This window comes from Staurois parvus, unplaced genomic scaffold (assembly GCF_062004578.1).
Source record: "Staurois parvus isolate SC_StPar_1 unplaced genomic scaffold, SC_StPar_1.0 ptg000029l, whole genome shotgun sequence".
NCBI lineage: Eukaryota > Metazoa > Chordata > Amphibia > Anura > Ranidae > Staurois > Staurois parvus.
Window position 1 is genome coordinate 5042580 of NW_028317825.1, and position 24898 is coordinate 5067477.

Here is a 24898-nt window from a genome sequence, read left to right on the forward strand (position 1 = left end):
TGCCAGTCAATGGCTTTGAAATGACAGAGCTCAATTCTTTAAGGACCCGTGGGTGTATGCCATCTGGTCCAGGTGCTTTATTCACCTTTATTCTGTCTAAATACTTCTGGATCATATCAGTTGTGAGCCAATGTGGATCATCTGGGGTTGTGACAATACCATGTCCATTATGGACAAGAGCCCCCCCCCCCATGCTCCTTTGTATACACAGAGCTGAAGAAGGTATTTAATACATTTGCCTTCTCTTGTCCCCAGTCACCCACTCTAGATTATTTTGTAAAGGTCTTAAGGCGACCATAGATTTGCGAAAAATCCTGCGCTTTTGCACATGACTTTAAACTCCGCCGATAATCTAGTCGTGTATGGGCAATTTTGTCTGCGGATTTTCGTCTTTTTTTGTCTTTTTGAATATCGTTGTAACTGGAAAAGTTTTAGAAAACGACCAAATTTCTTCCCATTGATGGCAATATCCCCTGATTTTCTAAACGACAAATTAATGCGCATGTGCGATGACCTGAAAGTTTCTTAAGGAACGAATTTTCATATCCGGGAGAAAGGTCAATAGTTTTAGTGTGTAAACAGAACATTATGTCATGCAATGTCATGTATTTCTGTGCAGTAATCTTTGTGTTTGATGTACAGAATAACATGCATCCACTATGCTTATTGTGTAGTGCTTAAATACTCCATAATTAATATTATGTATTGCACAATTAACACTTATAACACTTTATGTATTTTTTTCTGCGATTTAATTTGGGCATTTTACTACAATAAATGAAGAAAATTCGTAGGAACGAAACGTTGCTGTTGTCTTGCCGGCAGATTACGAAAAGAGGGAGGGACAAAAAGGTCACAAAACGACAGCATTTCCGCCCAAAACACGACAGCATTTCCGCCCAAAAAACAACATAATTTCCTGTAGAGGTGACAATTACAAAGAATTTATCATTCTAATTGGTGGTTGTGACGGGAGTGACTTTTGGGGGTGGGGGGACCGCTTGGTCAGCTCATGTCCCCCTCATTTAGTTTAACCCACCCTGTGCCTGTTAAGGGGTACAGGGTGTAAATGTGAATGTCCCAGTATTGTGTATTGTGTGTTGTCCTTTGTCTAGGCCACATGGCTGTCCATTGTCTGTTTGCCATGTGCTACCCCCCCCCCATTGTGCTGTGTCTTCCTGTCTAGCCAACTAATGTGGGATGTACTGTTTGTGTATTGGTGTGGGGGTTGGTCAATATCCTTTGCCGCATGGCTGCATCCCATTGATTGGGTGTCTTGGTGGGATGGGGAGGGGTGATGAGGTGTTTCCTGCCTAAACTGTAGCCCTTCCAACTGATAGGGTGGGCTGATGATGTGTTTCCTGTCCCTGGTTGTCTTTCCCCGCCCTCTGTATAAAACATGTTGTTTGTGTACAATAAAAGTAGTTGGCTTCCTGTTTAAGAGGAGCTGGGTGTTGTCTTTTTCCTGAGGGATTTCAAGGGTGTGGTCCATGGATGGTGTTCGGACAGGGAAGCTGCGGGATAATGGAATATACCCAAGTGCGGTCGGGTACCAGTTCCGTTACATTGGTGGCAAGCGGTGGGATTGTGCTTCCAAGCTGTAAACACATCCAAACCACCACCGGGATTCAAGAGCAGGATAAGACGTCAGTCACCCCAGTGGAGATATGGACCTGGCATCAGAGTTCCCAGGGCTGCTGCAGATCATCCTTGCAACATACCCCAGGACTGTGTCTACGGATCAGTACCTGGAGCTCAGGCAGCGGATTTGGGAGGTGCTTTGGAGAGGAGCGGTCCAGGCTGCTGGTATGGACAAATGCAAGTGGTATCCAACCCCAGAGGAGAGGGCCAGGGACCATCGGAATTTACGGATGCCATTCCTGGGAGAGCAACCCCAGGAGCAATGGGTGACTGAGTTGGACAGGCTGGTCCAGCAGGAAATATAACTGGACAATAGATATCGGGCTCTGCGGTGGTACGCAGAGCAGGAGTATTTAGGGGAGGCAACAGAATGCTTTCCTGAGGGACATGACTTTGGTGGGCCTGGATTGTTGTGGGAGAGTCTTACAAATCTTTTTGAGTTTGGCGATAGAGGAGTACCTACTCTGGAGGAGTTGCGGGAAGGCAGAGAGGCTATGTTCGGTCTCAGAGGGTTCTCAGAGCTTGAGCCAGATCTGCAATACCTGCTGATGAAAGAACTGCACCTGGAAAGGGCATACAGGCAGCTGCTAGGACATGTTCGGCAGCATGCCCAAGAGTCAACAGTGGAAATTCCAGAGACTGGGGATCTGATAGACCTCTCAGCTGAGGAGGAACCAGCAGTAGACCTGGCAACAGGGCCAAACAGTACTGAACTCTGCCCAGCACTGGTAATGTCTCCTGAGTTCCACGGACAGGAGATGGTGAGCCCCGATCCCCAAACCCCAGTTCCAGAGGCTGGGGATTTGATTGATTTTTTTTCTGAGGAGGAACCAGCAGGGGAGCCACCAGCTGAAGCGCTGACAACAGGACAGAGGGTCCAGGACCTCTGCCCCATGCCTGTGGTAGTTTCAGAGGCCCAGGGTGAGAAGGGAGAGGAGGCTGTTGTCCTCCCTCCCCCACAGTCAGCCAAAGTGGAGGAAACTCTTTTCCCTTACCAAGCCAGGATCTGTGCACCAGGGGGACAGTGACAGAGGAATGCCATCCCAGCAGCAGATCCACAGTCTGGGAGTGGAGGAAGTCGGCCTCCCTTCCCTACAGTTAGCCGGAGCAGATGTGGGGTCCCCAGCAGAAGTGCTGGCACCAGGGCAGAGTGCCGCTGGCCTCAGCCTAGCAACTACAGCCACCACTTGGATACCCCAGGGATGCTGGGCAGTCGGCCCAGAGATCGCACAGAAGGATGAAGGCGGCCCAGCCACCCTGTCTTCTCCCCAGTGGCTGAGAGGATTTCCGGGAGAAGGACCAGTCCGTACTTCTCCCCAGCGGCGGGTATGTTCTACGGGAGAGGCAGAGGTTGGCTGGGTGAGTAACGCTTGGTCTGGGACAATTTGCATGGGGTACTGTGTAGGTGCTGGCATTGAGGGACTGGAGGTGCAGAGTAACTTCAGAGTACATCCGTCTGGGATCTACTCCTGCGTTACTCTCCTGCCGAAAGGGGAGATATCACTCCCGTCACGGTGGTCTAATTGGCTTTACGACCAACCGATTTTTCGTTTATCGGAAGAAAAATCAAGAGATTTTTTTCCAAATCTATGGCCTGCATTATATGCTTGGATCTGACCTTTTTACTATTAATAAATCTGAAGAATTTTGGGGGGTTTGTCCTGCTATCTTTTGCAATCTGTCGTTTGTTTTAAATTTCTGCAACCTTGATTTCCTTTTTACATATTCTGATACCGTATATACTTTGTAATGTTTAAACGATGATAGCGTTCCTTCATTTTTATATTTAATAAAAGCTCTCTTATTATTTATAGCTTTTTTAACTTTGGCCGTAAGCCACATAAGTTTGATTTTGAGCCTTTTAAACTTGTTGCCCACGGGAATATATTTTGCAGTGTGTTCTCAAACAGTCTTTTTAAAGAACTCCCATATCTGTGTTGTGTTCATTGATGCCAATATTCCCTACCAGTCTAAGTCTTGGAGAGCAGCTCATAAAGTTGAGCGTTTTTATTTTTCCCGTATGTGCTTGTTGTTTACAGCCAACAGTAAATGAGATCATGTTATGGTCATTGTTACCCAGATGTTCTTTTATATGGACATTAGTAATAAGCTCTGCATGGTTTGAGATTACCAGGTCCAGCAGAGCATCCCTCCTATTTGGGGCCTCTATGAACTGTACAATAAAATTGTCCTGTAGTAGATGTATACATTTTTGCTCTTTAACTGTTCCTGCAGTGCCATTACCCCAGTTAATTTCTGGGTATTTAAAATCCCCCATTATTATCACTATTCCAGCCCTTTCGATCTGTGCAAGGAGCTGAGTCTCCACCTCCTCATTAACACTGGGTGGCCTATAACAAACTCCAACGATTATCTTTGTAGTACACACCCCCATGTGCAGTTCCACCTATTATGCTTCAGCCTCATCACACTCTCCATCAACTAGGTCCTCTTTCACATTTGCTCTGAGATACTTCTCACATAGAGACAGACACCACCACCTTTCCTTTTTACCCCATCTGTCCGAAAGAGAACATAGCCAGGAATATTAATGGCCCAGTCATGTGAAGAATGAAGCCAAGATTAAGCAATACCAATTAAATCATAATTCTCTTCATGCACCAAAGCTTCCAACTCACCTGTTTTGCTTGACAGACTTCTGGCATTGGTGAACATACACTTTAATCCCTTGACACCTTGTGCACACGTATTTTGCATATTTTTTATTTTCATATAAATGGTACCAATTCCACTGGTTGTTTGTAACATGGGAACCCTCAACCTAAAAATGGGTGGAACATATAACATGTTCCAAAGGTGAACTTATCCTTTAAGGAGCCTCCACCTTCCATGTATTCTGTCATTGGTTCCAACATGGACCAAGACAGCTGGGTTATGCCCAGCCCCTCCCAATAATTTATCAACCCGGTCCACCACATGCCGAACACTGGCACCAGGGAGACAGCAAACCATTCGATTGAGGCGATCCTGGCGACAAATTGTTCTATCAGTTCTTCTGACTACCTAGGCCTTCCTGCACTACCCTCACCACTCCTCCCAGATGGTTTGCCCTGCCGGCTGTTAGGGATAGTAGTAACATTCAGGACTGCCACCCCTGAGCTTGCCAACCCCACATATTCACCCAACTTGGCAAATCTGTTTGGGTGGTCAAACCCAGGGACGGCCTTCCTTTTCTGTGAGCCCCTACCACTCCCTCTGGCTACAGTAAACAATCTTCCTACCTGATAATCCTGACTAGCCCCTCTACCCTCCACATCAATCCCATTAGCGACCTGCTCAGATTGCAGAAGACCCCTTTCAAGGTTGTCGGATCTGCCCAGTGTTGCAACTTGCTTCTCCAGATCTCTAACACGAGCTTCCAGAAGGGCAACCTGCTCACATCTGTCGCAGCGGTACCCATCCTGGAGCTGTTGCTCCGTTGTTGACATGCGGCACACTGTGCACTGCACAAAACATTCAACCTTGCTAGCACTCATTATCCCAGTTACAATATTAATATTACTAATAGGAAATATCAGTTGTCACTTACAGGTCAGTAGACTCCTGTTATAATCTCCTGTTTTTTAACTCCACTTAATCAAATGTCCACTTGGTCAAAGGTCCAGCAAGCAAAATACAGGTAAGCTCAGAGTGAGCTCTACAGAAAGTTATATAGTACTTGGAGCACCAGGGAAAAGAAAGGAAAGAAAAAGAAAGGAAAATGCTATTTAAAAAGTGACAGTAAAAGTGATCTAAAAAGTAAAAGATGCTTGCAAGACCTCAAAGAATAAAAATAACACAACTACAAGCACCAGTAATCACCAGCAGTCAAAAGCTAAACTGTTTTTCACTCTCCACTCAAATTTCCCACTCTTTTTAGCTTCCAGCTGGCAAAATGTGCCAGACCTGTGGGTTTGGTACAATTTCTGAAAGTGCGTCCTGCATAAATGCACCACACCTGAAAGATATAATAGAAGTCTAAGGCAAAGCATAGCTAACATGCAGGAAAGCGGCAGATACTCTGCATTGCACCTGGGTACATCAGTGTTAAAGTAGCCTTATAGGAGGCTCAGGACAGTAAGGGCTGTTCCGAGGGTGGTAAAACACTACAGCTGAGACATGTTTTTAACACACCCCTTGTGTAGCATCAGGGGTCGCAATGTTGACCCCTCCCCATGCTCCAGGGGGCCCGTGCAGCCTCCCTGTCACACTCTGTTTTACACTTGGCTGGAGGGGCAGCATACTGTATACACAAACCGATTCTCTCCATTTTCTTCCTGCAACTGCTGGAAGCTGGCTTCTTCTCCTGTCCCTCCCACTAGTATTCAGCGGCTGCAGGAGAAAAATGTTCATTATGTTATTCAAAATGATAAAAATTCGAAATTCTGAACCATTTTGTTTCATTGTGGCCCACAACTGGTTACCAAATCACTAAAGTGGCCCTAGCTTTTCAAAAGGTTGAGCAACCCTGTTCTACAGCCTCTTCCTGTCTCCATCATTCCAGTGATGGCTGCATGGCATTGAGTGTCTTTCCTGATGGTGACAACAGAGAATCATGCCTGAGCAACATGTTGAAACAGACACTGGAATCAGAAGTCTATCTGATAAAGTGACAATACAATTGGAAGACATGGACAGACTGTTTTGTAAATTGTGGTGCTGCGCTAATAAACTATATGTGAATCCCAATACGTGATATTCAGTGAATGGGTAAACAATATCCCCTTATAAATCAATTAAATCAAAATTTGACATATACCCCAAAATATACCTCTACACCACCTCTACTAAGTGAGTACATAAACAAAATATTCCACATATACATACACAATAATTATACACATATATTGAATGCCGTGATGCGGAATGAACTCCTGAACGGCAACACCAGTGAATAAATAAAGTGACATAAACACATGTAAACTTTACATGCCCTGGATAAGCAGGTTGAAAGAAATAATAGTGATCCCACTAGGGGATAAAAATCAAAGTGAATCAGTGAAACCACTCCTTGTGGTAAACATGAGAAAAAAAAAAAGGAAAAGAGGAATCAAAAAGGTAAACGCATGTATATGCTCAACATGATTTGTGAATCTAAACAATGCCAGTGATCCCACTATGGGATAAATACAGTGGATCCGTGAAACCACAAATGGTGGTAATTGTGGAAGAGAGAAAATCAGGCTCACCACCTGTAAATCATTAACAATCACTTAAATAAATGATAGTGACCCCCTACTGGGGATAAGTGAACACCAAAAAAATAGGCTAAATGCCTATAGATACTGGCGTGATGCGTAACCCCAAATTGGGGTTCTGAATAAGCGTGAAAATAAGTGACTTCAAAAAGTGCTTCACACTTTCCGTATATCTACAAACATAAATCAACAGTGGATAATCAACCCACCAACATAAACAAAAAACAAAAACTACAAAAAAATGATTGTGTCCTAAAAAGTGAAAAAATAAATAAATGTCCAATCTAAAAAAGTGCCCAGAACCATCCAAATGTCAAATGTTTTAGAGCACTCTCATTCCAGTTTTTATTGAAATTTATGCAATTTAATGCCTCAATGTACTCTGAAAATAAAGCATAGAACAAAGAAAACTATTGGGCATAAAAAAAATCATGGAATTGTTTAATTTAACAAAATGAATCTAAGGGACCAAGCCCAACCCCCGAAAAACAACCCCACACCAAAATCCCCCCTCCACCAAACCCAGACATGTCCATCAGATTGCCAGACAGAGAAGTGTGATTCGCCACTCCAGAGAACACATCTCCACTGCTCTAGAGTCCAGTGCCGTGTGCCTTACACCACTGCATCCGACGCTTTGCATTGCACATGGTGATGTAAGGTTTGGATGCAGCTGCTTGGCCCTGAAAGCCCATTCCATGAAGCTCTCTACACACTGTTGTGCTAATCTGAAGGACATAGGAAGTTTGGAGGTCTTTAACTATTGATTCTGCAGGCAGTTGGCACAGGTAAGTGTGTGTTTATTAAAACTTAGCAGCTACAGTTTTTGTAGCTGCTGACTTTTAATAAACACGAAAACGTCTGGAACTCTGCTTTAAGCAAATTAGGGAAGATTTACACACTGCTTAGTTTCTAATGCCATCAGAAGATCGCCTCTCCCTTCTGTCCTACAGCAAAATGGTCAGTGAAACAAGAAGTGAGGAGAAATCCCCTCAAACAGGACACAGACAACATGAACCTACTCCTGCTTTAAAATTAATTTTATTAGGTTAGGAAGTAAATTGCATCTAAACTCAATAACAAACTTTATTGCAACTTACATGTCCTTGGATGTTGCAGCTGCATTAGTTACTCGTTTTCATTCTTTTCTCCTTTATTTTCCGCTGCCGATCCTGCCTGTAACATTCATTCTGTTCTAGGGTGGCAACGCTCACTCACCATACTGTATTTTTATAGAAGCAACATTGTCACTCCACTATATTACATTTTTGTTTTTGGGTTTAGATATACTTAAAATAATGTATACATTTTAATACAGATGTATGAAGTATGTCTAAAAGAATACAGAACAGAATAAATTCTAATCTAGCCAGTACAACTAATGGAATTGTATGTTTCCCCTAAAACATTGTGATCATAATAAAACAACACTGACTCCTACAACTAGCTATGATTATGTATGGAAAAATGGGTTGTCTGGGAGCTGTAATATGTACAGAGATGAGCAGAAATATATTGTTTAGTTTATATTTGAAGATAATAGCTATAAATCACTGCAGTGAACTATGCAGCCCTGGTAGATAGAAGACAGATATTCAGTGTGATGTAGATTGTTTATATAAGAAGGATGAGTTATAAACAATAGAAATGATTTCAGGGAGTCTGGCCTCCTGTGTTGGCATTCTCTTTAGCTGTGTCTCTTAACCCCTAATGCATTCAGCAGATTACAATATCGCCAATGGCAGCTTGAGAACGTTCTAAAGGCTTGTAACCTAATAAGGCTTTCTTTAATTCAGCTACTGTTAGCTGTGGCATATGCCTTGGTATTCAGAGAAGGTACATCCTGCATTCATAGCCATGAAAGCATTTAAACCTTTGGTTGAGGGAAGAGTAGGACAGACTGGTTATTCTCAACGTTATATAGTAAGCAGACCTTTTCAGACTATGCCCAAGACACAATAGGGGTTATTTATTAAAATCGGTGAGTACAGAATCTGGTGCACCTCTGCATAGAAACCAATCAGCTTCCAGGTTTTTTTGCCAAAGCTTAATTGAATCTGTAGCTAGGTGCTAATTGGCTACCATGCACAGTTGTGCCAGTTTCTGAGTCCTCCAGTTTTAGTAAGTCTACCCCAGTGAGTCAACAATACCTACAGTCACCTCTTTTCCTGCAAAAATCATCACATTAGCATATGTGGAAATGCAAACTTGGGAGCTGTATAACAGACTGCAATCATGTGCAAAACCTTATTGACTAGAAGTCAATGAACCAACTGTCTGGACTTCTTACCTCTAATGTTTTTATCAGAAACAGGCCTGGTTAAGAGGCAGAACACAGGTAGGTTCAAAAGCAAGTTGGTTCAGTAATGGCTAGGCAAAATGGGAGCAGGTCCAAAGGCAAGGATACACCCGATAGCAGGATCAGGTTACTCAGGTCACAGGGTTTATTGCTGAAGACCATCCAGTAACTCTCTTCTTTAGGTCTGATCCCTCAACAGGCCTTCTGGCACCAACGCTGGAATTGGGTGTGTGAGTTCCTACATACATGTGTTGAGCAGCTATGCATAGGTGCAGGACTCTAAGCCTCCATGTGCATGTTGTCTGATGGCATCATCTTGACAATAGAGTTCTGACTTGGTTTTTACTTTCCTGAACTTCCGATAGCATTTTCAGAAAGAGGTCAGTATCAGTACCTACATATTTCTTTCATTACAGGTTTTTCAAGAACATTATTGGTAAGGTTACACCTTTAAAGTACCCTATTATAAAAATAAAATATCCATAAAGGTGCCTTCTTACCTGCTCAGTTTTTCTGTTGCAGATACCTAACTTTCCTTTGATCCCTTGCCACTCCATTTGCCAGCTGGGGCCTTATGAAATGCAATGTATTTGGTACTTCCAGATCTGAGGAAGCAAGCCACTCTTTCCTTTTTTTCACACAATGCAGGGCTCAGCACTTGAGCAGCCAACTACCTCTACTGTTATGTGGCAATGGGGGTCCTTAGCCCTGTGTAAGCTCCAACACAATAAGACAATGAGCTTACACAGGTTTTTTTCCCAAGGCTCTGGGGAGTGATGGAGGAGAGTCGGAAAGGTAACTATCAGCAGCAGAGTAGGTGGTCTGTCAAGATAACCTATTACTGCCCGGAACTGAATAGGCAAAATAACACGCTCACTTTACATACAAATGTGAACATCTAGAACCGTGAACACTCCCATGCTCTCATTCTATTGCTTTTCCTGTTAGTGGGTTATTGAAATTAGATGATAGTCAGATGTAATTTGGACAGAGTATGACCACTGGCAGATTATTTTTTTTTACTATCCAGCACACATACATTTAACATATAATCACTAAATAAGCTGACAGAAGAATTCCATAGGCATCTCTGGTAAGAGAGGGTGTTGAAGATGTGTAAAACATTCAGCCCATTGAATTTACATTTTATACATCATTGGTGCACATGAGCATGTAACCATTCATGCTCCACACTCTGCTCAGATCATCATCAAAACCTGTAAGAAGTGCAGATTTCAGCCAACAAGCTTTTTATATGTATGGTTGGTTAACTTTATAAATGAACACATCTAAAATAATGTATACCCTATGCTGATTCATATTGACAACTGCTCTTAAAAAGTGTAAACATGAACAAAGTTTGATCTGTGCAAAAGCCACAGATACTGATGCTGCAGAGACCCTGCTGATTTCTGTAGGCTGCCATAGGTGCTGAGCACATTGGGCTATTACTGGATGCAAAAAGAGTTTTGGTTCAAACAGCCCTGTGTGCATGACACCTGCGTCCACCAAAAAGGGGCTATGCAATCTCCTCTGCAGAGTCTTCGATGCATATGTAAAAAATATTTATCTTGACCACATCCCTGCATATCTCACCAGTAGATTCATAGTAAATTTAGCAAAACCGATTTGAGCGCAAAAAGTGTCTTTGATCTTTGTTACTGGCAAGTTGAATCATCTCTTTGCCGTTTTTTTCACTCTTTTTTTCTTTCAGAAACAGTAAAATAAGCTCAATAAAAAAACAACAAATTAACTTGTGAGCCACTGAGGTATATTTAACAATGGGAGTATTAGGTCGCTGGTAAAAAAAATGCCCACTCTCATATGATGTGCGTTTATCAACAAAATATTTAAATAATTACCGCGCTCCAATACCCTCAAGAAATTCAATCTAAAAGTGCACAGTGCTTATAAAGTGAGTAAATACAATAAAAAAAGTGCACAGTGCTTATATTTAAAACAAGAAATGTATATTAAGGTGATAGAAAATAAATGAATTAAAAAAAAAAAAAGTGTATAAAAAAAAAATTATCAAATTTATCGTCCTATCAAATCATTATTTGTGAAATCTCCATATAAATGTGCCAATATTTCATTTTCATTTTCATTTAAATGAAATATTGGCACATTTATATGGAGATTTCACAAATAATGATTTGATAGGATGATAAATTTAATAATTTTTTTTTATACACTTTTTTTTTTTTTTTTTTTAAGCACTGTGCACTTTTAGATTGAATTTCTTGAGGGTATTGGAGCGTGGTAATTATTTAAATATTTTGTTAGTAAAATAAGCTTATGATTGGCCACATATTGGCACAGAACAGTTTCACGATAATTGAAAGTCGCTTCTGTACTCTTCCAGAGCCATTTTAAGCTGAATGCAAACCTAAAAACCTATAAACTAGCTTATTGGCACCAATGAATTTTGCAAAAATATTGCAATTTTCACTAAATTTCCAGAAAAAATGAATTTGTCCATCCCCTTTGTCCACACCTTTCTTTAATTTTCTGGGGCCATAAGTCAACTGCAAACTTACAAAACAAAAACTAAATTATTTTCACCTTTCCCCGTTGACACCAATGCATTTTGCAAAAATCTCAGGATTTTCACCAACATTTGGGAAAACTCAATTTTATAGAAAAAATTACAGAGGCTGCCATTTTTTTATTTTCTTCTAGAAGTGTTGTATTTGGCTTTAAAGAAGAGTTTCAGGTATGGTATATTTTTACAGTTACACTGGACCAGCTTGGACCAATGTAACTTTGTATATACCACACCTGGTCGATGCCCCAGAAGGTGGAAATCACTGAAGTAGACATCACTACTCCAGTGATCTCCACTTGCTTTCGGGTTCCATGCTGAGTGGCTGGTCTGATGTATTGTGTACACAGGAGATTGGCCACTTGGCTCAGCGCCATTCAGGGAATGCTTTGAATTTTTTGAATGAATGCAAGCAATGGCCATCTACATGTTTCCTCTGTGTTGCCTTTAAAGGGTCAGTCCACCAAAAACTTTGAATGAAGAAAAAAAATACTGACCCACTGTCTGTTTACCTGTTGATGTCCTTGACATGTTCCTGGCATCTTTCCTCTGCTTTCTACTACAGATGACATTGTTCTCCTTTTGCACTCTCCATAATACAAAATAAATTAAGAATTTCAACCAGGTAAGGGAGAGATCCTCGCGGTTGCTAATGTAGGCATACCTGGAAAAGAGATAAAAGAAGGCAGTGGATGATTCAACTTGCCGGTAACAACAAAAGAAACTGAAATATCAGCTTTAAGTGGACTGACCCTTGCAGATGGTGTATATTTCCCCTTTAGCATTATCCCTGACATGAGAGCATCCTCCATGCCGGCCATGTATCAAAGCACTGCTCCTTGTTCTGGAATGTCGGATGTACTACAGCTTTAATCATGATATGCTTAGAGGAGAACTTTATGATACATACACCCTTTGCATATCTCAGCTCTATTTCTGGTTGAAAGATTCAGCTATAATGTTTCATGACATTGGGAACTGACACCACTTTGCTGTATATTACACTGTAAGTTACAGTTACATACTAAATATTTATAGATCCTCATTCAAAATAGTTTTCTGCTAGAAATGGGTAATAGTTTAATGTGTCTATGTTATGTGGCCCTAAACAGGTTGAGACGATTTCTAAAGTCAGAATAGTAAATGCCCTGACAATGTCACTGATCAGCATTTACAGGATGTGTGTGACTACACGCTGCGTTACATGTCATCATGACAGCTGTTAAACGGCCAGCAGTTATAAATGACTGCTGCACTCATATAAAGGAAATCTTTCAAATGCTAATGGAGGCTACAAAACACACCTTATACAAACTCCAGTGGAATTTCAGAAAAGTTTCATTATCTTTTGTGAAAAAATATTTGCTGTTTAGAATGTAACGCCAGTCACAGATACTGCATTAAAATATGAGGTATACAGTACTGTGCGAAAGTTTTAGGCAGGTAGTAATAAAAGTAAAAATGCTATCACAAATGTATATTTTATAATTTATATTTATCATCTTACAAAATGCAAAGTGAATGAACAGAAGAAAAATATAAATCAAATCATTATTTGGCATGACAACCCTTTGGCTTCAAACCTCCATCAGTTCTTACACTTGCACACTTTGTACACTTGCAGAAAGTCAGGGGTTTTGTAAGATTAGAGTAAAGTGTATGATTAACAAATTATACCAAGCAGGTGCTAATGATCATCAATTTTATACGTAGGTTGAAACACAGTCATTAACTGAAAATAAACAGCTGTGTAGGAGGCTTAAAACTGAGTAAGGAACAGCCAAACTCTGCTACTAAGGTTGAAGAAGACAGTTTCATGTCACAGGTCAAATACCATGGCAAGACTGAGCACAGCAACAAGACACAAGGTAATTATACTACATCTGCAAGGTCTCTTTCAGGCAAATATTTCAAAGCAGCCTAGGGTTTCAAGTTGTGCTTTTCAAGCTCTTTTGATGAAGCACAAAGAAAGAGGCAACCAGTGGACCAAGTTAAATGCAGCAGATGAAAGACACATCATGCTTACTTCCGTTCGATATGGGAAGATATCCAGCAGTGCCATCAGTACAGAACTGGCAGAAAGCAGTGGGATCCAGGTACACCCATCTTTTGTTCTGAGATGTCAGGACAGAAGTGAACTTCATGAAAGAATTGCGACCAAAAAGCTATATCAAGGCTAAGACACTCGACTATGCCCAAAAACATAGGAGAAAACATGCAGAAAAATGACAGCAGGTGCTGTGGACTGATGAGTCAAAATTTAAATATTTGGCTGTAGCAGGAGGCAGTTTGTTCATGAAGGGCTGGAGGGCAGTACAAATGTGTGTCTGCAGGCAACATTGAAGCATGGTGGAGGTTCCTTGCAAGTCTGAGGCTGCATTTCTTCAAATGAAGTTGGAGATTTGTTCATGATCAGTGGTGTGCTCAAAGCTGAGAAATACAGGCAGATACTTATTCATCATGCCATACCATCAGGGAGGTTTGTCACTGGTGCCAAATATATTCTGCAGCAGGACAATGATCCCACACATACAGTCGTCATTAAGAATTATCTTCAGCATAAATAAGAATAAGGAGTTCTGGAAGTGATACTTGGGTCCCAACATAGCTCTGATTTCAAAATCATTGAGCCTGTCTGAGGTTACATGTAGAGAAAGAAGGATTTGATGCAGCCTACATCATCCAGCTTACATCCACAAAAGATTTATAGTAAGTTCTTTAAGATGTTTGGACCAACCTACCTGCAGAGTTCCTTCAAAAACTGTGTGCAAGTGTACCTAGAAGAATTGATACTGTTTTAAGGCAAAGGGTGGTAACACCAAATGCTGACTTGATTTGGATTTTTCTTCTGTTCATTTACTTTCTGTTTCCACAAGCATTCCTAATTAACAGCATACCTAATTTACAGCACCTACTTAAAACTCTTGCACAGTAGTGTATGTTAGGGTGACAAGAGGTTCCTGGTTTCTGAGGACAGTTCCTGATTTGTGTAGACTCTCCCTGATGAAATGAGTCCCCGGATGTGTCCCTGTTTTTAAAAGTGAGTTTCCAGCCTGGCTGGCCATTAACTGGAACTCAGTGACCTCTGAATCCACCACCTGACAATGCAGCACTGCTGGGAGCTAGAATGTGGGCTGCCAATCTATTAGTAGTCACCAGTACAGATGTCAATGTCCTTCAGCCCTGTCCTTACCCCCAGGAACACACAGAGAGCCTTAGCTCAGCGCACTGCAAAGAACCACCTCTACATCAGCCTCCCAGCTCCCCTCCTTTATCTCACTAACATGGATGCTAAGGACCGACACCACTGATACAGCAGCCTTTTTTCCTCCGACTGCCACCAGTGCAGTGCTATTTATTTATTCAGTGACACCACCAACACAACAATATTTTTTCCTCATGCTGATGCTTGGGCATCTCTCAGCACCATTTCAAAGCTTGCTGCAACTATTAAAACATGTTTTAGCACTGCATTTTGTCTTCTTCCTACCTTCAAGGTGTCCCTATAACTATGCATGCATACCTTGGTGCCTCTTATTTAAATCTGTTTAATCTGTATTTATACCCTCCTGTTCCAAAAGTTTGTGACCAATTGTTCGAGGGTGTGCTAAAATAGGGGCATGATATTGAGGTGTTCTTTTGTGGGTGTGGTTATACAGTTGTGTTCAAAATAATAGCAGTGTGTTGAAAAAAGTGAATAAAGCTCAAAATCCTTCTAATAGCTTTTATTTCCATACACACAAATGCATTGGGAACACTACACATTCTATTCCAAATCAAAACATGAAGAAAAATAGATCAAATTTGTGTTGTTCCTCTAAAAAAATTGAAAAGTGAATATTAGACTGTTAAAAAAAAAAGCAGTGTTTGTATTCTGCTTTACAAACTCAAACATTCACTATATAAACTGAAAAATGTTTGAAGATTTTGCTTTCCTTTGAATCACTTAATGAATATTTAGTTGTATAAGCACTGTTTATGAGAACTGCATTTACATGTTTATGTACATTTACTGTACATTTGTGTTGCATGGAGTCAACCAACTTCTGGCACCTGTGAACAGGTATTCCAGCCCAGGATGATTGGACTACATTCCACAGTTCTTCTCTATTTCTTGGTTTTACCTCAGAAACTGCATTTTTGATGTCACCCCACAAGTTTTCTATTGGAATAAGATCGGGGATTGGACTGGCCACTCCATAACATCAATCTTGTTGGTCTGGAACCAAGATGTTGCAGGTTTCCTGGTGTGTTTGGGGTCGTTGTCTTGTTGGAACACCCATTTCAAGAGCATTTCCTCTTCAGCATAAGGCAGCATGACCTCTTCAAGTATTCTGATGTCTTCAAACTGATCCATGATCCCTGGTATGCGATAAATAGGCCCAACACCGTAGTATGAGAAACATCCCCATATCATGATGCTTGCGCAACCATGCTTCACTGTCTTCACAGTGCACAGTGTACTGTGGCTTCAGTGTTTGGGGGTCGTCTGACAAACTGTCTCCGGCCACTAGACCCAAAAAGAACAATCTTACTTTTATCAGTCCACAAAATGTTGCGCCATTTCTCTTTAGGCCAGTCAATGTGCTCTTTGGCAAATCGTAACCTCTTCAGCACATGTCTTTTTTTCAACAGTGGGACTTTGCGGGGGCTTCTTGCAGATAGCTTGGCTTCACATAGGGGTCTTCTAATTGTAACAGTACTCACAGGTAACTTTAGACCTTCTTTGATCTTCCTGGAGCTGATTGTTGGCGGAGTCCTTGCCATTTTGGCTATTCTTCTATCCATTCAAATGGTAGTTTTTCGCTTTCTTCCACGTCTTTCAGGTTTTGGTTGCCATTTTAAAGCATTTGCGATCATTTTAGCTGAGCAGCCTATCATTTTCTGCACTTCTTATCTGTTTTCCCCTCTCCAATCAACTTTTTAATCAAGGTACACTGTTCTTCTGAACAATGTCTGGAACGACCAGTTTTCCTCAGAATTTCAGAGAGAAATGCACTGTAACCAGCATGTACAACATTTGCTGCCTTCCTTCCTTAAATAAGGGCAATAATTACCATCTGTTTTTCAAAGAACGAATGACCTCACTAATAGAACTCCACACTGCTATTATTTTGAACATGCCCCTTTCAATTAGTGATTCAATTACACAGAATCAGCAGCATGAATGTCATGACTGTTGGGTCTGTTGGATTTTTATTACTCTACTACACCTGCTAGTAAATTATTTGCCGTGTAGAAATATCATTTCTACCAAAAACAGTGATTGATCAGGATAGTGATGTCTGACTGCTATTATTTTGACCACAACTGTAAATGGACTGGTCAATAGGGTATCCCTGAATTTCCTTTTTTTTTAAATAGTTGACAAGTGATCACATACCCTCTGTTCTCAGCTGCATAAGGAGCTCCTGAGAGCTGGAAGGGGAGGGGACAGCAGAACACTTGTCTTTCCAGTGAATGGCTGTGGGGGGCTTGTCAGGACAAGTCTGATCATCGGAGGAGACCAGGCTGTGTTATCAGCATAGCTAGAATACTGACCATGCTGTGCTCTCATACCTAGTGTGGTCAGTTTTTAATAGGAAAGTAGAGGGACTGGCAGGAACATAAGGTATTTCATACAAATTAAGCAATACAACGAGAACATAATACATTTTTTATACAAGTACATGGTACAACAGGCACATATCAGGAATATGAAAAGTTGGATTTACATATTCTTTAAAGCAGAAAGGGCATAGATATAAGATGGTTCTTAGCACTATACTTAGGAAATCAGCTAAACTGCTTAGCAGGTACCCTCTGAGCTTTAGATAAAGCTAATTTTTTATAGTTGAACTCTAGGAAGTTTTAAAATTTAAAAAATAATGCAACTCTGTAATAGTGAATACATCATTAAATGTATTTTTTAAATGCAATATCTAACTACAGGTGCTACAGGTACTTCAATAAATCTTGCAGTACCTGTACAGCAGGACTAGAGTGTGAGAGGACGTAGCAGCACAAGGAGCCAAACTTCAGAGCCCCCGGTGCAAGAAGCCATGAAGGCCCCCCCAGAACCCATCCCAGGGCCCTTTCCCTTGGTCCCAGGACCCTTTTCTTCTGGTCCCACAGTGGTACCATTTCACATGTTCTGCATAGGGTTGCCCCCTTTTCTTCAAGCCAAACCCTAACACTTTAGAAGTGCACAACATTTTGTTTTGTAGTATACCCTGTTCATATGTTCTGTGATTAAATAATATTTCTAATCATATGGATTTAATCACAACTTATTTGCTGTAGAAATACACTGTGTGTTGAAAGACTGTCTGTAGGGATCAGTGTCACCTCCTTCATAATACAGGGGACCCCCATTAGGTCAGAGCTCCCTTATATCAGTGCCCCCCCTTTAGAGACCCCCCATTGGATCAGAGACCCCCTTAGAAACAGCCCCCCCCATTAGGTCAGAGTCCCCTTATATAAGTGCTTCCCTTAGAGACCCAAAAAACTAAACATTTAAAATAATGTAGTGCAACCTCCCCCTATAATTTATTCATATGTGAAAAAAATAATTGTGAATGACACTGGAAGCCCCCAAGATTAATCCAAGTATTAATACAGTACAATCTTATTTAAACATACAGTCATGGCCAAAAATATTGGCACCCCTGCATTTCTGCCAGATTATTTATTTATTTCAGGTACTTATATAGTGCCATCAATTTTATGCAGCGCTTTACATATATGTTGTACATTCACATCGGTCCCTAACCCTCAAGGGGTGTACAATCTAAGGTCCCTAAGTCACATTCATACATACACATACTAGGGACAATTTAGACAGGAGCCAATTAACCTACCAGCATGTCTTTGGAGTATGGGAGGAAACCAGAGTACCCAGAGGAAACCCACGCAGGCACAGGGAGAACATGCAAACTCCAGGCAGGTGGTGCCGTGGCTGGGATTCGAACCAACGACCCTACTACTGCCATTCGGAAGTGCTAACCATTTAGCCACTGTGCTGCCCAGATAATGCACCACTTCGCCAAGAAAATTGTTGCAATTAAAAAAGTTTAGCCATTCTCATGTTTAAGTCTTTGTATTGGTATGACACAAAAAAGTGGAGAACCAAAAAGCCAAATGTGACACATTCCATGCAAAAACCCAAAAATGGTCTAGACAAAATTATTGGCATCATCAATTTAATATTTGGTAGCACTCCCCTTCAAAAAATAACTGAAATCAGTCGCCTCCAGGAACCATCAAAGAATTTCTTACATTTCTCTACTGGAATTTTAGACCACTCTTCTTTCACCAACTGCTCCAGGTCTCCCAGATTGCAAGGGTTCCTTTTCCCAGCTGCTGTTTGAGATCTCTCCACAGGTGCTCTATGGGATTGAGTTCTGGACTCATTGCTGGCCAGTTCAGTATTCTCCAGCACTTTGTCTTCAACCATTTCTGGGTGCCTTTTGACATGTGCTTTGGGTCATTGTCCTGCTGTAAGGCCCATGACCTCTGATGGAGACTCAACTTTCTGACACTGGGCCCTACATTGCATCCCATAATTCTTTGGTAGTCTTCAGATTTCATAATGCCATGCACATGGTCAAGACATCCAGTGACTGAAGCAGCAAAGTAACCCCAAAACATCAGTGAACCTCCACCATGTTGACTGTAGGGACTGTATTCTTTTCTTTAAAGGCCTGATTTCTTTTTCTGAAAATAATAGAATGATGGGCTTTACCAAAAGCTGTAATTCTGTTTCGTCTGTCCTCAGCACATTCTCCCAAAATCATTTTGGCTTCCTCAGATAAGTTTTGGAAAACTCTGACTCTTTTATGTTTCTGTGTCAGCAGTGGGGTCCTCCTGGGTCTCCTACCATAGCGTCCCTTTTCATTCAGATGGCGATGTATTTTGCAAGCTGACACAGTTATACCCTGTGCCTGAAGGTCAGCTTGAATTTATATGGAAGTTGATAGAGGTTCTTTATCCATCATTTGAGCAAACCTTTGTTGCAATCTTTTATTAAATTTTTCTCTTTCATCCACGTCCAGGGAGATTAGCTACAGTGTCAGCAGCTGTAAACTTCTTGACAATGTTGCGCACAGTGTACACAGGAACATTAAGATCTGTTAATTGATACAGGTGAGTTTAATTACAAATTACAGAAGCATCACAAACTTGGAATGCAATTATTTCTTACGATTTTGAGAAGGTGCCAATAATTTTGTCCAGTCCATTTTTGGCACTTTACGTGGAATGTGTCAGATTTGGCTTTTTGTTTCTTCACTCTTTACCAATATTAACAAATAAAATAAACATGAGAATGCCTAAACATTTATAATTGCAACAATGTTTCTGGGCGAAGTGGTGCATTTTCTGACAGAAATGCAGGGGTGCCAATATTTTTGGCCATAACTGTATATACTGTGCAATCTTGATATACATAATACTATATGAATGGTGGTGGAAACTGCCTATCCATTCCAAAATGTGGTGTGCTAATTTCCAACTTAAAAGGAAGTTATAGGGACTTTAGGGAGTGTATTAATACTTGGATTACCCTTAGGGTTTTCCACCATCATTCACAATTATATTAATTATAGAGGGAGGTTGCACTGCATTTATCACATATCAGTGCTAGCAGCAGCCCAACAGTGAGTTTCTTTACCAAGCTTTTTATTTATTTATTTATTTATTTATATCAGCAACCCCCCACTGAGACCCACCATTGATCTCTAAGGGAGGTTGCTAATATAAGTGGACTTTGTTAAAATGAGGGTGTCTCTAAGGGGGTTGCTAAAAAAAAGGGTACTCTAATCTAATGGGGGAGGGGGGTCTTTAAGGTGAGTGCTAATATAAAGGGACTCTGATCTAATGGTGGTCTGCAAGGGGGGGGGGGGTTTGCTGATATAAGGTGACTGATATAATGGGAGGCCTCTAAGGGGGGTGCTGATATAGGGAGACTCTGATCTATCGGGGTGGGTGGGTCTATAGAGGGGGTCGCCAACCTTTAGAACAGCAGTCAGCAACTCCCTTTATAGACCCCATTAGCTCACAGTCCCTTTATATCAGTGACCCCCTCCATTATATCAGAAAGTCCCCCTGCCCATAGATTGCCTTACCTGAGGGACTCAGGAGCAGCTGCAAGCCGGGAAGAGTGGGGGGCTGGGAGCAGGAGTTGAGGGACGGAGCTGGGAAGTGGAGCTGCTGCAGCTTTAGAGCTGTTTTCCTCCCCTCCTTGTGTGTCACTGCCGGCTAGCAAAAGAGATCCGTGGGTGCTCCCGGAGGGGGAGAAAGCTGAGAGCACAGGAAGAAGGCACAACTGACAGGAGCGGAGCCCAGTGCCTGAACTTGATCCAGCCATCTAGAGGCCCCCCTTTACAGTGGCCCGATCACAAGGGAGATCATTGAGACACCAGTAGTTTCGCCACTGAGCCAATTGGTTGTGTCACATGCTGACAAGGAGCATGATGATAGCAATAGAAAACAAAGTGACAGAGAGATGAGCTTTCACAGTCTATTAAGAAACTGGGGCAGGTTAAGGATGACCTGGGCTCAGTAGAAGTAGCTTAAATAATGCTGACCATCAGAATGATTACATCTAGCAGAGGAAAAAAAGTTAAGTGGAGAAATTTCTTGATTGCAGGTAAATATCGAAGCAAAAGTTGGTTTTATCATTTTATTTCACAATGGGCTATTCATTTTGATTTTGTTACTTTTTTTTTTCTATAACTGGTTATATTTACAGGTCTATAAACATCAGAGACATATTAGTGATGCAATGAAAATGCTGCTGTAGTTAGTTGCAAAATTTTACTTAGAGAAATTTGCAATTCAATATTAGGCTTCAAATGCATTCATCATAAGTGAAATGGGACAATTGTAGTAGGCACAAAAGGCAGGAAAGTTTATTTGGGGTAAGTTATCGCCATCTGCAACATTACAGTGATTGCTTGAGAATCATTACAATTCTGCACGTTTTTCAGGGGGTGGCACCTCCCCCCAGAAGAAGGGGCAAATATCAATCACAGTCCATCAGCTAATGAGGAGAGAGAGTGGGCCGGGCAAAGCCACGGCTCCGTGTGTGAATGGACACACGGAGCAGCTGGTGCACCCATAGGGGCACCTGAGAGGAAGGAGGAGCCAGGAAAGTCTGCAAGAGACCCAAGAAGAGGAGGAACCACGCTGCTCTGCGCAAAACCACTGCACACAGCAGGTAAGTCCCTACTTGTCCCTACTGAAATCAGTAGGGACAAGTAATGTGCAATGTGCTTAGGGAGAGGTTGATGTAGGAAACCTACATTTTCAAAGGCCTGGACTCAAATTTAAAATAAAGATAAAGGCAACCCTATGGATTTAGAGAACAGGGCAGCCAAATCCACAAGTTGAATGTCAAGATAAGAATTAGAGTGAGTGAAGTGAAGTGTTGTTTCTAGACTAAACAGAATGAGCAATTGTCATGTCTGACTGTACTATGCCTTTAAGCCTAGGTTCACACTGTGAACCATATGTGACTGGCACAGGAATCACACCACATTCTTATGCAATTCACAAGCCATTCTGTGCTGTGCAATTTGAGCCCATGCATTTTAAATGGCTCAAATCAAACCGCATTTGCACCAAAAAAGTGCTGGCACCTTTTTTCTAGCTGCACTGGAACCAGATCACATGGTTGTTTATACCCATGCCAGCCTGTTCACTGCGTTTGCGACCTGCTTTTGGGGTGTTGTTAACTTTCAATGGACACCCACAGCAGATCACAGAACACAGTGCAATTGTGATGCAGGAAACACACAGGGATTACTGCGTCACCCGCACTGCATATGTGTGAACTGGGGCAGCCTAGGTTCACACTGAGAACTGCATGTGAATCGCACCACATTCCTGTGCAATTCACATGCAATTCTGTGTGATGCGATTTGAGCCCATTCATTTTGAATGGCTCAAATTGCTCTGCCTCCGCACAAAAAAGTGCAGGCACCTTTTTTTAGCCGCACTGGAACCGGATTGCATGCTTGTTTATACCCATACATACGCACTGCGTTTGCAACCTATTTTTGGGGTGTCGCTAACTTTCAATCGACACCCGCAGCAGATCGCAGAACACTGTGTGATTGTGATGCACTAGGCACACAGGGCTCGCTGCGTTTCCAGCACTGCATATGTGTTATCCTGAGGCTTAGCTATAGTAAGTAGTACAGGACCCCACAACAAGCAACACCAACCTCTGGGCTCCATAGCAGTGACATGGGTTGCCCTGGAATTAAGACTATGACTTTTTCACTCAGTGACTACTATGAAAGCTATCAGATAACAAAAATCAATTAAAATTACACAGTACACCCCATTCATGATGCTTTAAAAAGTGATTCAAATAAGACCCCTTTAAGTGCACATGTTTCACACATAAGGAGCCAGAGTTAGTCTCAACATATTACCATGGCCATACCCTTCACAATTTGTAGAGCTGATCCTGTATGTACATATAGACAGCAGAGATTGTGAGTTTGATATCTTGCTTTAAAAGAAATAGAGTACACTGTGCTGCAGGCATAATTTATAGGGCACAGTTAAGTAAACAGAAAGGGATAATTTCAAGGTGACTGATACTCTCCATGTGTGTGCAGCATACCCATGTACCAGATGTATATCACATTGACCATTTCCTGAGTGTGTCATAAATAATTTTCTCTACTGCCGATTTAGGAGCTCCATCGGATTTCAGCATTTACAAAAGGAAAATAGAATATAAAATGTAGTAGACCTTGGCTTGGCTAGCACAGATGAGATAAAGTTGTTTTAGCACAATGTAACTTATCAAATACAAATTAAAATGTACTGCTGTGCCAGAACCTCATGGCTCTGATTAATTAATGTGATACAAACACAAAATGCAATGCTTATGGAAAGCTTGAGTTTCCAGTTGCATACAGAGCAGCCAAAATCAATTTCAATCTGGTGTGAACTAAAAAGAAAACTAAAGACTTTTTCAATGAAGTCATACTTGCCGATAGTCCCTATTTTTCTATACTGAAACAATGTAATTATGTTGTGATATCCATAGACAATGCAAATGTGTACTTAATGTGTCCGGTTTTCAAGAATGAAGACCAGCTCCACCAAATTGTATGCAATGGTATTCAGTTCGCTTACACATGGGAACATACTGCTGACTGTGTAGGAGATTAGATACTTTGGAGTACTGAGAAAACATCCTAGGAGGTCCTGGGAGAAAGCTGACGTCTGTGTTGTATGTGTTGCATTAATGAGTGAAGTTCTGTGGTCATTACACTGTTCCAAGGTTGGGAAGTGTGAGACAAGGATTGTGGTTCACCTATAGTCATGAGCTATGGACAAAAATTCAAAGAATTAGGTCACAGATGGCAGGCAAGATTAATGAGGTCTCTCCAATGGATTTATGGGCAAACTCTATTCCAGCCTTTTCCAACCAACGTGCCGAGGCATCCTGGGATGCCCTGGCAAAATCTCTAAAAATTGCTCCAAAAAGTGTATACAAGCCAGCTGGTGGATCAAGCCTGTCTTTTAGTTACATAATGCCACACATTTTCATTGTGCACCATTACAACCTTCTAGCTGATATCCTAACATCTAGTGACATCATTGGTTGATAAGGAGGACGTTTGGCGCCTGCACAACATCATTGTTGCTTGCTCCTCCACTGCCCCTCTCTATCAGCACTGGTGTTACATTAGCTGAGTGAGAGATAAAAGCTGAGGGAGAAGAGAAACATTGGAATACTAGTCAGCACCAGTGTGGAAAGGTGTATTAGCTCTGGAATAATAAACCCCCTCTAGCGTTGAGTGTTTTACTACATTATGTAAAACTATTAGTTTAGTTTTTTTACATTTTAAAATGGGGTGCCTGAAGATTGTGAATAATTTTAAAAGGGCACCTTGATTGAAAAAAGGTTGATAAAAACTGCTCTACTCTAATCAGAGGTACTAATTGTAGTCAAATAGTACTATGATGGCATGAAAACTACTATTAATTACCTCCTTTGAAAATACTAGCTTTCTGGCTATAGAATTCAGTACTGTTTAAGTCATTGATGCTGAACAAGAACAGGAAGTAGTAGCCAGAAAATGATTGCTTTACTCTGACATTCTTGACCTGTTCTTGTTCAGAGTGTCCAAAAAAATCCCATCCAAAGTAACCATATCCTTCCATAGGGGCTAACCAGAATTGAGAGTATATGGGTAGTTAGCACATAAA

General features: G+C 41.4%; 1 protein-coding gene across 1 annotated transcript in view; it reads right to left on the bottom strand.

The window, feature by feature from the left end:
• The window catches only part of LOC149471080 (uncharacterized), a 71043-nt gene extending 50014 nt beyond the window's left edge, over positions 1-21029 (bottom strand). The window contains exons 1-2 of the mRNA XM_089657992.1: positions 20788-21029; positions 12196-12347 (exon numbers count right to left, since the gene is read on the bottom strand). Coding sequence (XP_089514118.1) covers positions 12196-12347; positions 20788-21029 — 394 coding nt within the window. The remainder of the gene's footprint in view (positions 1-12195; positions 12348-20787) is intronic.
• Between the last annotated feature and the right edge of the window lie 3869 nt (positions 21030-24898).